Below are 16567 nucleotides of genomic sequence, written 5' to 3' on the forward strand. Positions count from 1 at the left end.
GCAGTCGATCAGTTCTGAACTGCGCCCGCGCATGCCAGACATCCCAGACAGCCGAAGGCAATCTCAGCCCTACAATCGCCTCTGCCTAGCGGTGTTTGGCCGCCATTTTAGGGGCGTGGTCCAGGCAACGCAGGCGTGCCCGGACCATGCGGGGGGCAGGCTGTGGAGGCTGCAAGGCGTCACACGCAGCCGCGGCCACCCGGACAGCGACGAGTAGCTCCCTGCCAGCGCGCACGAGCTGCGCTGGTAGGGAGCTACTCTTCAAGTACAAAAGCATCACCGCTGTGCGATGCTTTTATACCTGTGCGGGGGAGGAAGAGCCAGACATGAGGGGCGGACTAGCCCTGTGCTGGGCGTCCCCCCGCATGTCAGGGAAGATGATCGTAGATGTGCTAATTTTACGATCAGGTCTGAATTAGGCGCATGGTTTGCTCTGTTTATATTTCAAGAGCCACCTACCACTAAGCTTTTGGAGGTAGGGTCATGTTGCAAGAAAAACAAAATAATACATTTCAGTGCCATGGAGTAAATTTTTGGGGAGGACGTGAAGGCCACCTGTGTCATGTGATCATTTGCTGCAGAGTTTTGTAGCACTTTACAAATAGTAACTGATGATGGTTATTGGGGCAAGCAGCCATTTTATAACATCAGCTCGCCAATTCTTTAGGCGCTAGTGACATCACCGAGATCAGTGCTTTGAAGAACCATGCATCATTGATACAAGTTCCTCAAAATGGCGGCTTCCACTGTGAGGAGGAAACCTCTTTATACTAGAACGCCAGAGACCTTTGTATTTTTGGTGAAACGCATATGTATTTACCTCACGTAAACCCTTGCCAACGCTCATTTTGTTTCTGGTGTCCCCCTCTAGTGCTCACCTTTAACCCTGTGAATAGAGAGACTTGTGAGAGGAAACCAGGTCACTGTTCCCAGAATGCTTTTTGCACGGACTATTCTACCGGATTCTGCTGTCACTGCCAGGATAATTTCTATGGGAATGGCATACACTGTCTGCCAAAAGGTAAGTCACTATTTAGGTGCACCCTCCCCCACTGATTACCCTGCCTGTATCAGTAAGGACAGGGTCGTAGTCTAATATATATAGTCCGTACCTGGGCTTATGAAGTTTCTGTTCTTGGGGACGCTCTCGTCAGGCCCATGCTGGCCTTTCTGACATTTACCACGCACCTTGATATAACCCAACCTGTGTTCCATTATCAGACTCGCTTCTAGTTCAAATTCAGTGTTCTAGATTGCCGTCACTGAGGTAGTGGGAGTGGTAGTACATATGGAAAAGACTTATACCAGGCATGTCCAAACTGCGGACCTCCAGCTGTTGTGAAACTACATATCCCAGCATGCTCTGACACCGTTTTTTGTCAGAGAATGCTAAAGTTGTGTCAGGGCATGCTGGGATGTGTAGTTTCTCAACGGCTGGAGGGCCACAGTTTGGGACATGCCTGACTTATACCATAGGTTGAAGTTGACTGGGGATGGAGTTTGGTGGAATAGGGGGCAGGGTTTATTTTGTCCCGATCTAGCGGTGTATAACAGAGGCTTCTGCCCCACCTGTAGTCTAGCTTGTATATTTTGAATTGCAGAATGCAAAATGAGGACTCTTTTCAGGCTTCCATCCCTGCTTGTGCGAAGACTGAATCGCTGTCCTCTCTCGCTTGTGCGTCCGTGTTTGTGCACTTACAGTGGTTAATGCTATTGCTCTGTTCTCAGGAGCCCCACACCGCGTCAATGGCAAAGTGAGCGGGAGTCTGCTGGTGGGGCAAACCCCCGTCCGCTTCGATGGCATCGACTTGCATGCCTACATTGTGGTGAATGACGGGAGAGCTTACACTGCCATCAGCCAGGTTCCGGAGCCCGCGTCCTGGTCGCTGACGCCGCTGACTGCCATTGGAGGACTGTTTGGTTGGCTGTTCGCTCTGGAGAAACCAGGACATCAGAATGGTTTCAGCGTTACCGGTTAGTGTAATAGATTATGAAATTGTAGAACGCAACGCTTGTTGTAACCGATATAGGTTACAACCTGTGGGTTCTGTAGGTTCATTTTAACCGTTTGATGGTTTGGAGCGAATATTCGGCATGACATACCTTTAAATGTAAATAGTGAGGATGAACGATGTCTCACAGAATGTGGAGCCAAAACGGGCAGCAAAATGGAACGGTTCTATGACCTTTAGCCTGCAATAGGATCCTGTGTTGCCTGGAAAGGTTTGCTGTTATAGGCTCAAACAATAAATAAAATACATGTATTTATACAAGCTAATATGGAGTATATGATACATTTATTTTATATGCTAATATTTGATTGCTGCATTGTAAGTTGCATTGAATTGGGTTGATCTACTTGCTAATTAACTATTTTCCCCTCTCCATCCTCTAGGTGCAAAGTTTATCCACAACATTGAAGCCATATTTTCCCCGGGCGATGAAGCAATTCACATTACACAGACGGCAGATGGGTTTGATTCAGATAATTATATCCATTTACGGACGACCATTAAAGGGAAAATTCCATACATCCCGGAGACCTCAACCATCCAGATCTCTCCGTACTATGAAATCTACCAGTATTCTGGATCAGGTAAAACATTACAGATCTGGGGGGAGTTTCGCTGCTGTATTGCAGATTAATATTGTGACCTTTATCCTATGCACGCCCTACGGGCAATGTATCTCTGAGGTGACGGGTGGGCGAGAGGTGGCAAAAAATGGAAACGTGCTGATTGGTCGCCCACATTTGCCTCTACGCACATTTGGGGCAGATGTATTAAGCCAGGATAACGCACCAGCCAATCAGGTGCTAACTGACATTTTTCAAACCCAGGCTGTAACAGGAGCTGATTGTTTGGTGCATCATCACCTTCCACTTATCATTTCTTTATCACTTCTCCAGGCCTAATACATCTCCCCCGTTGTTCGGATAATGACATCACGGGGATAATTTTGTACTATACTTTTTTGCATAGGTTTCTCAGTAAACAGCAGTAAATACATGTAAATCTGTACTTTGATAATTGCTTAATATGTTTTGTTTTCTTTCTGTATCTGTCGCCTTGAAACCATCCGGTCTTCTCTTCTGTTCAGTTGTGACGTCCACGACGAACAGGGAATACACAGTCACCTCAGAGGATAACGTGGTCCAGAGGTTCTCGTACCGGCTGAAGCAGAATATCACATTCCAGGACTGCAGCCACGGTCAGAGGTTCCCGCCCAACGCGCAGAAGCTGTCCGTGGATCGGGTGTTTGCTCTGTACAATAAGGATGAGAAGGTCCTCCGATTCGCCATCACCAGCCATATTGGGTCCCTTCATGGTAGGTTACATGGCTCCCGTCTACAGAATCTCCCTCATCACTAAGCAGCGCATTTGCCGCGTTCTTGAGGTGCAAGTTACTTTTATATTACTTGGTAAATGAATTTACTTTGATAACTTTTTCCCCATCTGTCCCATTTTACATGAACGTGTTGGGGGCAGCCATTTTGTGACCCAGGCTAATATGTTAATGTATCCGCCTCCGTGATGTCGGTGGTTCTTAATGGTTCTACGGTCTGCAGGGCCACAAATAACAGCTCAGCCCACAGATGGCTGCCTCTACCACGTGAACATGATGGGTGCTCCCCAGTCTCTGCCCCCCACTAGGCTCCATCCCACCCGCCACCTGCTCAGCCCCGTCGGGTACGCCCCCTCATTTCTGTCCGCCCGCTACTGCCCTGCCTAGCTTCCTTACTTACCCCTTTCATGGCGGACGATCCTCCTCTGCTAGGTCTCTCTTGTCTCCTTTGCAGCGGGCGCACATACCGGCTCCCACTACGCCCGAATTGAGCAGTATATCTCTATTTAACACAACAGGGCATATGGCACTCAGGTTAGATACAGTAAATGCCGGGGTGACCTCCTCTAAAGACTATAGCGTTCAGTTGTTCCCGCGTATTCCGGGTATGCACATCCCCTTTACATAAAGAAGCAGACGGCACTCTACAGACTTTCATAACATATATTTGGTAAAGTGCAGATAATAATATAATGCCTGATTTGCACTTTACTTAAAACCTGTATATATGTTATGAAAGTTTGTAGAGTGTCGTCTGCTGCTTCATGTACAGAGGGTGTACATACCCTGAATACATGGGAACAATTATATTATTCTAGACAAGAAAAGAGTTTTGCCCCAGCGCACCAAAAATTAGATCTTAGTTGCTTATATTTGCAAAGATAGGTTTAAGCCACCAGGCCGCAACAAGGCTTCTCTGATACCGGTGGTCCCTTACACTATATGATAACAGCACCCACTCTGGGTCATAAAATTGCTTATTGATCATTATAATAGCACATACACAAATATATCTAAATTCAGAGCCAACTCACCTGGAGTCACCGTTTAGATCCTCCAAATGGCACTACAAGAACCAGCATGCCCTCCAAATAGTCATGATTGTGCAGTGTGACACTCGTCATTTCATCACCGTGACATCCACCCTGGCATGTCCAAACCATTTCTTTGTCAGCCATCATTGAGATGCCTCCTGGTGAACAAATGTATGGGGTCAGCTGATGTCAGATGCCCCACTTCAAACATCGGGCCTATAACCGTGGACAATGTACCCAGACAGCCCTGCGCTAATCTGTGTCCATAGCTTCTGTCGTCTCATTCAGCGAAATTCAAAAGGCTCTAGATGTTACAGTCGCCTGCTCAGCGGCTCTTTGTGTGCAGCCACCTCCGACTGGCAGCTCTTGCACCGCAAGCGGATGTTTGACTGAATGCTCTGGCAGAGTGTGTTGTGGAACTACAAGTCCCAGAACTGCCTGGAAAGCTACAGCTGGTGTCACACAAGCATTGCTTTTACAGTAGTTCATATGCCTACAGTCATCTGTCGATGGCTCAGCACAGACGGTACACCAGCAGAAAGGAGTGCTTGCATTATCCCAGCTTGCAGTGTCATGTTGCATTGTATATGGGTGCTTTCCTTTACAACAAGATGTCTCTCAGCAAGTTTTATTATGCGCGTTCGTGTGCTGGGAGTTGGCGGAGAAGGGTCCCCGTAGCTGCTCTCTCGAGTAACAAAGACCCTTTTTTATCCTTTAACTGCATGAGTAATTTGGCCGCAGCTTCTGGGTCAGGAAGTCGAGCAACCTTATGTGCTCCATAAAGTCTCTTGAAGGGGGGTGAGACCATTCATTAACCAAACACAAAGAGGAGCAGATAAAGATCCCTTTGAGAACGTCAGGGGACAAAGCCTGTAGGAAGTGTCTGGGCAAATTACATGCTTGTAAAAATCAAATAGTCCCATTATTTGGGGGCTGGAGGCGAAAATGTCTCAGCGACGGAGCCGGGCTGGTTGAATTTGCAGTTTAGGAACTGTGATCTGTATTTCTTTAAAGCTCAGGAGTGAGTGGCATCAGAGTGCACTATATGAGAAGATTTACAGGGGGGTTAGGGGGCATCTTATGTTGTGTTCATTTAGAAGGCCAACAGTAGTGGAGCCAAAAAAGCATTTCCTACAGTACTGAGAAGAATATAGCCTTATTGCTTTATTACAGGACAGAAAATCATTGTTGCTTGCTAGCTGCTGTCATATTTCTGTGACTATCCCAAATGTTACATTTCCGATTCACTGGATGAAAGCAATTCAGCATTATGGACACACTGTGTTGTTAAATGGCAAATCGCCTCCGTCCGCATTGTCTTGCACCCTCTATAGATGTGCAGGAAAATGCGCTATGCCGGCACTAGCGTACATTACAGATATCGCGGTGATCCTCGGCGGCTCATCCATTTGGAATTTAATTCTCTTCAATGAAAAGAACATCTCTTTTGCTCCTAGGCCTTTACACTGGGTCCTAAACTTAAAAAAAACAACACAGAAATACATGTCTTCATTAGCTGCCACCAAGTCATCACTAAGGGGTTTACCGACTAAACGGCGGCTTTTTATTTATTTTAATAAAGTAATTTTTTATTACATTTTACGCAAAAGAAAATGCAGAAAACCGTGTAAAACAGCAGTAAGGGAGTACAACCAAGGACAATGATAAAGAGTCTGTCAAAGGATTAAGATTAAACGTGCACAGCCAATGTATAACAAAACAGCATAAGACAAAATAAAATGACAAGCGGAGACAAGAATACAGACAGACAGAATGAAGAAAAGATACTGGGAACAAGGAATGGGGCAGATAATGGCCCCTTATAGAGAGGACTCTTGGGCAGACCTTTCGCAGACACGGGGAAACTGAGACCATCTATCCCACAAACAATATCCAGGCCAAATAAACACCGGGTAGCCGCCGAGGGTGGCAGTGCTGTGAGAGTAGAACGTATATCTAACCAAACCCTCATTCTGCAATGGTGAACTTCAGGACAATCTCACAGCAAATGCCAAACATCATATACAGAGGCATGACCGGGCAGGGAGTGGAAGCGGTAGCATCAGAGTGGACTCAATCAGGGGTACGATAGGACCTTGCAGAGTTCCCAGGTCTGACTCCCATCTAGTCTCAGTGGGCAGAAGGGTATGCGGCAAATAACAGGAAGTGAGGTCACTATAGCGATAGGAAATAGTTTTCCTATTGGGTAATTTAGGAAGTGTGATCTTAAGGAGGGAAGCGGATACAGAAATGGGGTCACTGCCAAACGGGGCAGGCACAGCGTGATGGAGGTATCTAAAACGGCTGTATGAGGAAGGCCGATCTCTGTGCGTAGGTGTTCAGAGGACTGTAAAACATCTTCATGCAGCAGGTGACCAATGGTTTGAATGCCATAATGCCCCTTTTCCACTGAAATCCCATGTCCTACCGGATTTTGGAACACTTTTCGAACCCGGACCAGACCCCGCTCATACCGCACTGGCGCCCTGGTAATTCCTGGGATGGTGCAGTTTACACTGCACACGTGTGTTCTGCTCTGCCAGTGCTTGGAGATATCATCTCAGAACGGCGGTGAACCGGCACACTCTATGCAGGACAGGATCCGGTTTGGATGCTCTGGGTCACCCATTTGCACTGCCTCATTACCCAGGTCCTTCCAATGTCCAACCCTGGTCACTACCAGGGTTGGATTCCGGGTTATTTTTTGGGGGACCCTTTTCCACTGAGCCACGACCTGGAGTAACCCGTCACTAACCCGGGTTATTGCAACAGCGGAAAAAGTTTTAGACAGCCCGCCCCTGCTCGTAAGAACAGCCATTAACCATAGAGGGACATCCGGTCAATACCCCTCCCCACCAAACATTCTGTGCACAAAACACCAAACCAGCGAGGCTTGATACAATAGCGGAGGTGGACCCGCGGACAGATTTGTAGGATCTAAAGGGTGGATTTGTAAAGAAATATTTTTAGCAGTTCAGCCCGTCGAATATAAAATGTAAAAAATCTTCCATGCATAACCGGTTGCGATGATATTATGTAAATGTGCTAGTTTAGATTGCAGTAACAAAAAGAATTAGGCTATTAATGAAAATTGTTATTTGTATTTGATGATAGATTCTTCCCAAGAGCAAATACAAGTTAACCCCTGCTTCGATGGAACGCACATGTGCGACACACGTGCCCAGTGCCAACCCGGGGCAGGGCTGAATTACACATGTGTGTGCGCGTCGGGGTACCAAGGAGATGGCACAGATTGCACAGGTAAGGGGGATCTGCCAGCATCAGACTTTATATTCACCATTGCGTGATATTGAGAACTGGGATCTTGTGTCTGTAGTCCCAGAGACAAAACACTGTGCTATGTTGTGATCTCAGCTGGGCTGTTAACGAATTGTCTGTTAAATTGTTGGGTCATTCATTTATTAGCGTTTGGTTATACAGTGGCGACCTAATCCACAGTGGTGTACAGTTGGGCACAAGCACCGTAATATAACAGAGAGGTAAGAGGGCCCTGCTTACAAGCTAACAACCTGGTGGACAGTAGCAGTCTAATACTTGAGGTTTAGTGCCACATATTGCATATTGGACCAGCCAGATTGCAGGGCTAGAGAGTGCTCGGTGGGCTTTATGGTCCAGCCACACAGCAATCTTCATCTGTGGCCAGGGGGTTGTTATGTATAGACAGAGAACACATGTAAGTTTTGTGTGAGCTGTATAGAGGGGGTGTTAGGTAGATTTAAACGTATGTAAACTTAGTTTGTGGTTTAGGAATTTGAAGTGGTGAGTTTTCAGGGATCACTTAATTATTTTCAGACTAGAGGAAAGGCGTGTTACGGTAGGAAGGGCATTCTGTGGCTGGGAATGGAAGCAGGTGATGAGCGTGGATGAGTACCATATTTGGAAAGGTCGAGAGCAGGAGATATTTTGAGACAAGTAGCAAGCTGATTGGTGTAGTAGTAGCTGCACCGTAAACCATATCTTTTTATGCTGTTTCATTAAAAAAAAATGGCGTGTTGCTGCATGGCTGCATATGCAGTACCGCCAGATTAGCAGATTTTAGTTCACAGTCCCGCAGGCATACGAACAAAAATTCAGCAATTCTGCCGCGAGATTGGGCCACAAGCAGGGCGAGTACTGCTGCGGTTATTCGCCCACTGCGCCCTTAATTGGATTGTAAACTGGGGGAAAGAATACAAAAATCTAAGTTGACCACACGTTCCATTAAAAAAGAAATTTAGCGTCACTTATGACTTGTTTCCTTTGGAAAATGATGCAAAACAAAAACCGCTCTGGTCTTTACAGTGTTTGCCAGTACGATCGGTGAATGTGCGCAGTTAATTCTGAATAAATTTTTGTTGTACAAATACCGCAAGTCATTTTTTTATTTTTTGTGAATGAATTTGGCCAAAGTCTGGAAACAGCCCATAAACATGACCTCAAAACAGATGGAACACAGAAACGTCTCCGTGTGACACATTGTACCGGGATGATTTGATAGGATAAGAGAGAAATGGTTTGGTAGAAAGTTTGTAGCATGAACTGACTGTGGCTCTATCGCTTTCTACCACTACAAGATGTTGATGAATGTGACGTGAGACTTGCCAACTGTGGGCAAAACACTCAGTGTCTGAACTTACCTGGGAGCTACAGGTGTGAGTGTCTGCCGGGCCACACGTTCTCCGCTGACGGGCAGTCCTGCATATGTAAGTAGCGTGTTCATGTCTGTGTCACTATCTCTCTCTCTCTCCCCTGTGCACCCACCCTCTCTCTCCCCCCACGCGCTGGCTCGCTCTCATTTCCCCCACGCGCTGGCTCACTCTCTTTTGCCCCCCACGCGCTGATTCGCTCTTTTGCCCTCTCTGTGCCTCACTGTCATTTTCCCCCTCTGTGCCTCACTGTCATTTTCCCCCTCTGTGCCTCACTGTCATTTTCCCCCTCTCTGTGCCTCACTGTCATTTTCTCCCTCTCTGTGCCTCACTGTCATTTTCCCACTCCTTTCCCCCTCTCTGTGCCTCACTGTCATTTTCCCACTCCTTTCCCCCTCTCTGTGCCTCACTGTCATTTTCCCACTCCTTTCCCCCTCTCTGTGCCTCACTGTCATTTTCCCACTCCTTTCCCCCTCTCTGTGCCTCACTGTCATTTTCCCACTCCTTTCCCCCTCTCTGTGCCTCACTGTCCTTTTTCCCCTCTCTGTGCCTCACTGTCCTTTTTCCCCTCTCTGTGCCTCACTGTCCTTTTTCCCCTCTCTGTGCCTCACTGTCCTTTTTCCCCTCTCTGTGCCTCACTGTCCTTTTTCCCCTCTCTGTGCCTCACTGTCATTTTCCCACTCCTTTCCCCCTCTCTGTGCCTCACTGTCATTTTCCCACTCCTTTCCCCCTCTCTGTGCCTCACTGTCATTTTCCCACTCCTTTCCCCCTCTCTGTGCCTCACTGTCCTTTTTCCCCTCTCTGTGCCTCACTGTCCTTTTTCCCCTCTCTGTGCCTCACTGTCCTTTTTCCCCTCTCTGTGCCTCACTGTCCTTTTTCCCCTCTCTGTGCCTCACTGTCCTTTTTCCCCTCTCTGTGCCTCACTGTCCTTTTTTCCTCTCTTTCTTCTCACTCTTTCCCCCTCTGTCTCTTTCTTTCTTCCTTCTCACTCTTTCCCCCTCTGTCTCTTTCTTCCTTCTCACTCTTTCCCCCTCTCTCTCCCTGTTACATACCTTTCATCCTGTGATTAGTGGACATGAATCCCCCTATTATAGAGGTCTCCCTTGCAGTGGGTAATTACTGTGACCCCCCTCTCCCATGTCTGTGCTATCTGCTATTCATCCGGCTTTCCTGTTCTCCTCACTCTCACTACAGTGAGCTGGATGAAGGATCTTTCCCACTGCCGCTCTGTAATCCTTTCCTGTAATGTTATGTCAGCTGCCATTGTGATCATGTCTGAGGCTGTACAAATCCAGCCTGTGCCTCGCTGTGCCTCGCCCGCACTGTTACCATCTAATCACTGCTGCTCATTCTATGAGAAACAAATGGAACTGCAAACGTAATAACAATTTCTACTTGGTTTTAGTTGATCTGAATCTGCTTTTTATAGTTTTACCTGTACAGGAATATAATGAAGGTCTATGAGAGGCGGTAAAGGGATTATTGGAAAAAGACAAAAACAATGTTCCTCTGGGGAACTGCATCTACCACTGTGTTATTAACCCGCTCAGGCTCCACTTTGTCCATCCTGACGGTTTTCCGTTTCATTCTTAGTGGCGGGTTCGTACGGGAACCCTTGCGAGGACGGCACCCACACCTGTAACAGTGCTACGTCTCAGTGTGTTCCGCGCGGTGACGGAGTCTTTACGTGTGAATGTTTCCCTGGTTACGTGAGGAGCGGGCAGTCTTGTATCGGTAAGATGACGCTAATTTACTCATCTCTGGCAGAAACGCTTCTGATACTGTGACACACACACGCACGCTTTAACATCTGAATTTAGTGTTTTTCTCCTGGTTGTCCTGTTTTGACCCTTCATGCTAAGGACAACAGGAGACATCCCTACAGTTGTAGCTAATTGCTCAAAGGCTGTTTTGTGTGGCCATGGGGTACAGAGGTGGCTTGTAGGAGTGTGGGCAGACTCTTCCTGAGGTCCAAGATCTCCTCCTCTAAAGGGCCCCACACACTAGAACGCTGATGCCCGAATTCATCCGATTTCGGGCGTTCGGCCCAATATATTGGGTGAAATCTGGCATTTTGGAGGTGTATCCGATCCAATCCGATGCGCGTTCCCGTGAGTATCGGATCGGATCCTCCAGGTTGAACGTGCTGCACTAGCGATCATGTCTGGCCTCGCAGGTGTGGCTGGGATCTCCCAAGATATATCGTATGCAAAAGGACAGCATACAATGTATCTTGGGTCAGGCTGCCGGGGTGATCGCCTGCGACGTGACGGTCGGACATGTCGCATAAGTGTATGGGGCCCTTAAATCTTCCAACATGGAATCGATCAGTCACTTTTCTATCCGGCACTAGTACAGGAGAGAATGAGAACAAGCCGAGGGGACATTGTCCTCCAGTACCAGAGAACTTGCGTCAAAGCAGAGCATTAACTGGATGGACGTCCTGTGTCCCCAATGATTTAACATAAGTAAAAAATTAACATAAGTTACCAAAGTCTTTATGGGAGGGAATTCTCTCAAGTTGCTTTTCACAAATTCTAATATCTTTTGGATGCAAAAACGTTGACCTTCAAAAACTTAGGCAGAAGACCAGGTGGTCACCCGGCACGACTGGTCCGCCAAGACGCCATGCCGCTCATCAGGGTGGAATGTGCTTTGAAATTTGCGGGAAGACCTTTACGTGCTCCACGGTCACAGTGCTAATATCTTGCGATCGCTCTTGTCACAGGCCAACCTCTACTTTGTACATCACGGAGGACCCATTAGGTTATATGTCTTTTGGAAAGTTGGTGCCCTGTCCATGTACATTTTTAGATCCCTGACACCATCTAGAAGTATGTATTCCAGTTGTCCACTGACACCATGAGCTTGTTCCTCTCCTTGCTTTAGGTCCTCAATTTCAGGGACTTGTGAACCTGTTGTGACACACATGGGTGTGCGGGCCTTTCAGAGGTGTATATTGGGAGGGAAGTTCTGTCTGGTTTCTGGACTATTACAAGATTTGAATAATATTCCAATCGTTTTTGATCTGGCACTGGAATGACCACCCTCAATGAGACTAAAGATTTAATGGCCTCTAACCAAGCAGTGGGAGAGGGGGGTTCGCATGTCTAAAATATAGTCCAGGTCAATGATTCCTCTCACCCAAGTATTTAAAGTGGGAGAAAGCACCACAGGAGTTCATGGGTGGGTAGTGACCATGTCATGCCATCTCTGCATGGTGTTGGCTGCCAAGCGTTCCTTGCATTTTGCTCTCCTCCACAGGGAGCGTAATATCCTAGCCCCCCCCTCCCCCAAGAATAAAGCCTCCGCTGTACCCAGTGCAGAACTCCACTACTACCGGTGGATAGTTCTGGCTATTCTCCATTTATGACGTCTGGGCCTCCTGACGCTCTGGTGTATGGCCAGCGCTAACTACCAGTCTGAATAGGGGGAGCTCTCGGTTTGCTATGATAGAAGACTTCCAGTAGACTGCTCCGTTATCTACTGAGGTGACTGTGTACATCCCTGACTGCTGAGGGACACGCCTGGGAGAGAATGCTCCTCCACCAGTGTTACCCGCCAGCCTCAGGTTTCTAGGTAGGAGTAAATCCGCGCTTCTTACACCTCACACTCCGCAGGTTATATATAATATTTTATGAAGGACAGCAGTCAAAGCCAAGTTACAACTTCCAGTATACAAGGCACGGCTCACTCCCCCCGATTATACACAAGTGCTAATAACATTGTCTAGACAGTTCAAACCCACACATACGTGTTGTATGTCACGCCGGCATGTATTGTCTGCTGTTTTTCTACTAATAAACTACTTTAAAGTTTTGGCATGTGAATTGCTAGTGTTATATGATCATTGCTCTTCGCGCCAAGTCTGTGTGTGCTTTTCCTGTACGTTGTATATTACATTACCAGGACAACACTGGCCCACGGAGGAGGGGTTACTGTGAAGCCTAAAAACAAGAGGGACCGGGAGGGTGAGGGGCCGTGGGGACCGGGAGGGTGAGGGGCCGTGGGGAGAGTGAGAGGCTGTGGGGACCGGGAATGTGATAGATGGTCAATAAATATCAATATAATTGTATATAAAGATGGACAAAACAGAATAAGAAAACAAAGAGAAATGTGCGGTTCTTGATTCTCGTGTAGGTAATTATTAGCTTTCTCTGTTTCTCATTAATAACTAATCCCACCGTTCATTTGTCCAATGTGAGCAGCCTTGAACGTGACGTCCTGTCCATGTACTTTATTGTGCAGCTGTGGCCAGCCCTGGCCTGCGTTTTATAGATAAATTACAACTTCATACAGCTGCTGATTGAAATAAGTGCCTGAGCGAGCACAACTCGTACTGTACCGTAATACAGACACTCCCCTCTCGTTCCCCCTGCCACAGTGATAACGAGCGAGCCCAAATCGCTCTAGTGGATTCCAGTGCTGGATTTGGAGGAGATGTGTGAAAGCCTGGAGAAAGACAAAGTATCAACCAATCAGCTCCCCACTGTCATTTTTCAAACACCGCATGTAACACGACAGGAGCTGATTGGCTGGTACTTCATCTCTCTCCGCTTTATCTGCTGTCATAGAGTGTATGCAGTGGAATTTTGTGTTTACAGAATTAGTCAACCTCATAAGTCGCGCCGCTGTGTGCGCCATTTTACTAAGAAATACAAACCGCAAAAACTACAGCAAAACAGCTTAAACAATATCCTATCACATCTGAATTATTTATCAAAGATATCACAGACCGAAATCCCGTCTGTGATGTCCGTAGTGGGTATAAATGGTCTGTATTTATTTAGAATGGTAGAAAAAGGCGAATTGTTCAAAGGAATTCCAGTGCGAACGTCTTATAGACCCGTTATCCCAGAACGCATCAAGGTGTAGAGTTCAAACAGCCCCCGTAACACTGCGTGCTTTGTCTCTCACTTCCTCTCTGGTAATAAGGGTGTCCTTAATCTAAGGTTTCTTTCAACTGTAAATTAGCTGCTCCGGAGGCTTGAAAATAAGATGTCTACTGATTGTGATCAGCAGACGGTGCAGAGGAATGTGTGACACAACCTGTAGCCCGCCATGACGAACCTGAGGGGACGGGGAACAAAGCTAAGTCTTTGTGTTTTTTAGTTCTTTCCGGTGAAGTCTACCATCTTTGTGCTTGATTACATGCGTGCTCGGAACAGGAGAATAGACCAGAATCTGTTGCTTGTACAGCACAGGCAGCCATTTTCCAGCATGACCAGGACATTGCAGCCTAGGGGATTTCTCATTATGGGGTACATTTTGCTGCTAGCAGAGCCTGTGGTGACGTCAGAACTCTCCAATTGTAAGATGTGAATTGGAGCGGTCATATACGGTTTACAGGAGATTATTCACACAGCGACTTGCAAAAGTATTCAACCCCTAAAATGTCATCAGATTTGGGTTCAGTATGACAGCAGCATGCCGTCCATCAGAATCCCGACAGCTCCCCCCCCCCCCCCCCCATTAAGCCCCCTAACCCTCATCTTTTCCCTACCCTAACCCTCCCTTGTGGGTACCTAACCCTCCCTTCCCCGCTGCCGAAACCTAACCCTCCCCGCTTGGTGCCTAAACCTCCCTTCCCCGCTTCCTAACCCTCCCCGCATGGTGCCTAAGCCTAACCCTCCCTTCCCCGCTGCCTAAACCTAATCCTCCCCGCTTGGTGCCTAACCCTCCCTTCTCCGCTGCCTAAACCTAATCCTCCCCGCTTGGTGCCTAACCCTCCCTTCCCCGCTGCCTAAACCTAATCCTCCCCGCATGGTGCCTAACCCTCCCTTTCCCGCTTCCTAACCCTCCCCGCATGGTGCCTAAGCCTAACCCTCCCCTCCCCGCTGCCTAAACCTAACCCTCCCCTCATGGTGCCTAACCCTCCCTTCCCCTGAGCCTAAACCTCCCCTCCCCGCTGCCTAAACCTAACCCTCCCTTCCCCGCTGCCTAAACCTAACCCTCCCCGGAGCCTAAACCTAACCCTCCCCGGAGCCTAAACCTAACCCTCCCCGCATGGTGCCTAACCCTAACCCTCCCTTCCCCGCTGCCTAAACCTAACGCTCCCCGCTTGGTGCCTAACCCTAACCCTCCCCGCATGGTGCCTAACCCTCCCTTCCCCGGAGCCTAAACCTAACCCTCCCCGCATGGTGCCTAACCCTAACCCTCCCTTCCCCGCTGCCTAAACCTAACGCTCCCCGCTTGGTGCCTAACCCTAACACTCCCCTCCGCGCTGCCTAAACCTAACCCCGCATGGTGCCTAACCCTCCCTTCCCCGGAGCCTAAACCTAACGCTCCCCGCTTGGTGCCTAACCCTAACCCTCCCTTCGCCGGAGCCTAAACTTAACCCTCCCCACTTGGTGCCTAACCCTCCCTTCCCTTCCCTGGTGCATAACCCTAACCCCCCCTGCTTGGTGCCTAACCCTTCCCCGCTGCCTAAACCTTCCCCTCCCCACTTGGTGCCTAAAGGTGGGTACACACTAACAGATATATCTGCAGATCAATTGATCTGCAGATATATATATGGACGGATCGGGCAGTGTGTTCAGCATCGGTGACCGACGTCATGAACTGGGCGGGCGTGTACACACGCCCGCCCAGTTCAGCGGTCAATCACCGCCGGCTGCCGCATGTGTACGGGCGGTCGGCCGACCGCCCCGTAAATACACAGCGATGCGCCAATATATCGGTAGATATATTGGCCGTCGGCTGTGCTGCAGGGCCGACGCGATACGTCTGTGAACGACGGAGTTCACAGACGTATCGGCCGTACACACTGGCCGACGGTCCCGCGATATATCGGACGTTCAGGAGAACGGCCGATATATCGACCAGTGTGTACAGGCCTTAAGCCTCCCTTCCCTGGTGCATAACCCTAACCCCCCCCCCCCCCCCCCTGCTTGGTGCCTAACCCTTCCCCGCTGCCTAAACCTGACCCTCCCTTACCCCGAGGCAGGATGGCAGTGCACCCAGTTGTCCGAATGATCGTGATGCTGGTTGTCCGTGTTTCGATGCTGGCATTCCACCCTGTGTCAGTTTATCGATGGTGGGTTTGTGTCCTCCGCCGGGATCCCGTTCATCGGCACGGTAACTGCTTCCCAACAGATTTGTCTTTATTACAACTGGTGCTATTATATCAGACTGTTAGGCTTTTACAAGTACATTTTCAAACTCATAATTCAATATTTGATTGATTTTTATTTTAAATACTGAAAAATACGGATTTGCGTAAGTATCCAACCCCTGCGGACTAGTACTTGGTTGAACCACTTATTACTGCAGCTTTACGTATGCTGGGGTAAGGTTCTACCAGGTTTGCGCTCTGTATGGGCATTCTTCCTTGGAGATTTGCTAAAGGTTGTAAAGATGACGATTGTACGCTACAAATAGCACCACAGATTCTCAGCTGGATTGAGATCAGGGGGGAAATTTACTAAAAGTTAATTTTTGACAAATGCAACTTTGTACTCCAAATCGCGGCAATCCGCCGTCAGTGCACACATCATCCAAATAACATTGGAATCATTGGAAATCGCAAATTTACAAAAGAAT

General features: G+C 48.1%; 1 protein-coding gene across 1 annotated transcript in view; it reads left to right on the top strand.

The window, feature by feature from the left end:
• The window catches only part of NID2 (nidogen 2), a 122199-nt gene that overhangs the window by 39995 nt on the left and 65637 nt on the right, over positions 1-16567 (top strand). The window contains exons 5-11 of the mRNA XM_063948403.1: positions 872-1021; positions 1729-1974; positions 2396-2596; positions 3100-3327; positions 7494-7640; positions 8954-9082; positions 10619-10759. Of these exons, the coding sequence (XP_063804473.1) occupies positions 872-1021; positions 1729-1974; positions 2396-2596; positions 3100-3327; positions 7494-7640; positions 8954-9082; positions 10619-10759 (1242 nt within the window). The remainder of the gene's footprint in view (positions 1-871; positions 1022-1728; positions 1975-2395; positions 2597-3099; positions 3328-7493; positions 7641-8953; positions 9083-10618; positions 10760-16567) is intronic.

This window comes from Pseudophryne corroboree, chromosome 12 (assembly GCF_028390025.1).
Source record: "Pseudophryne corroboree isolate aPseCor3 chromosome 12, aPseCor3.hap2, whole genome shotgun sequence".
NCBI classification, from domain to species: Eukaryota; Metazoa; Chordata; class Amphibia; order Anura; family Myobatrachidae; genus Pseudophryne; species Pseudophryne corroboree.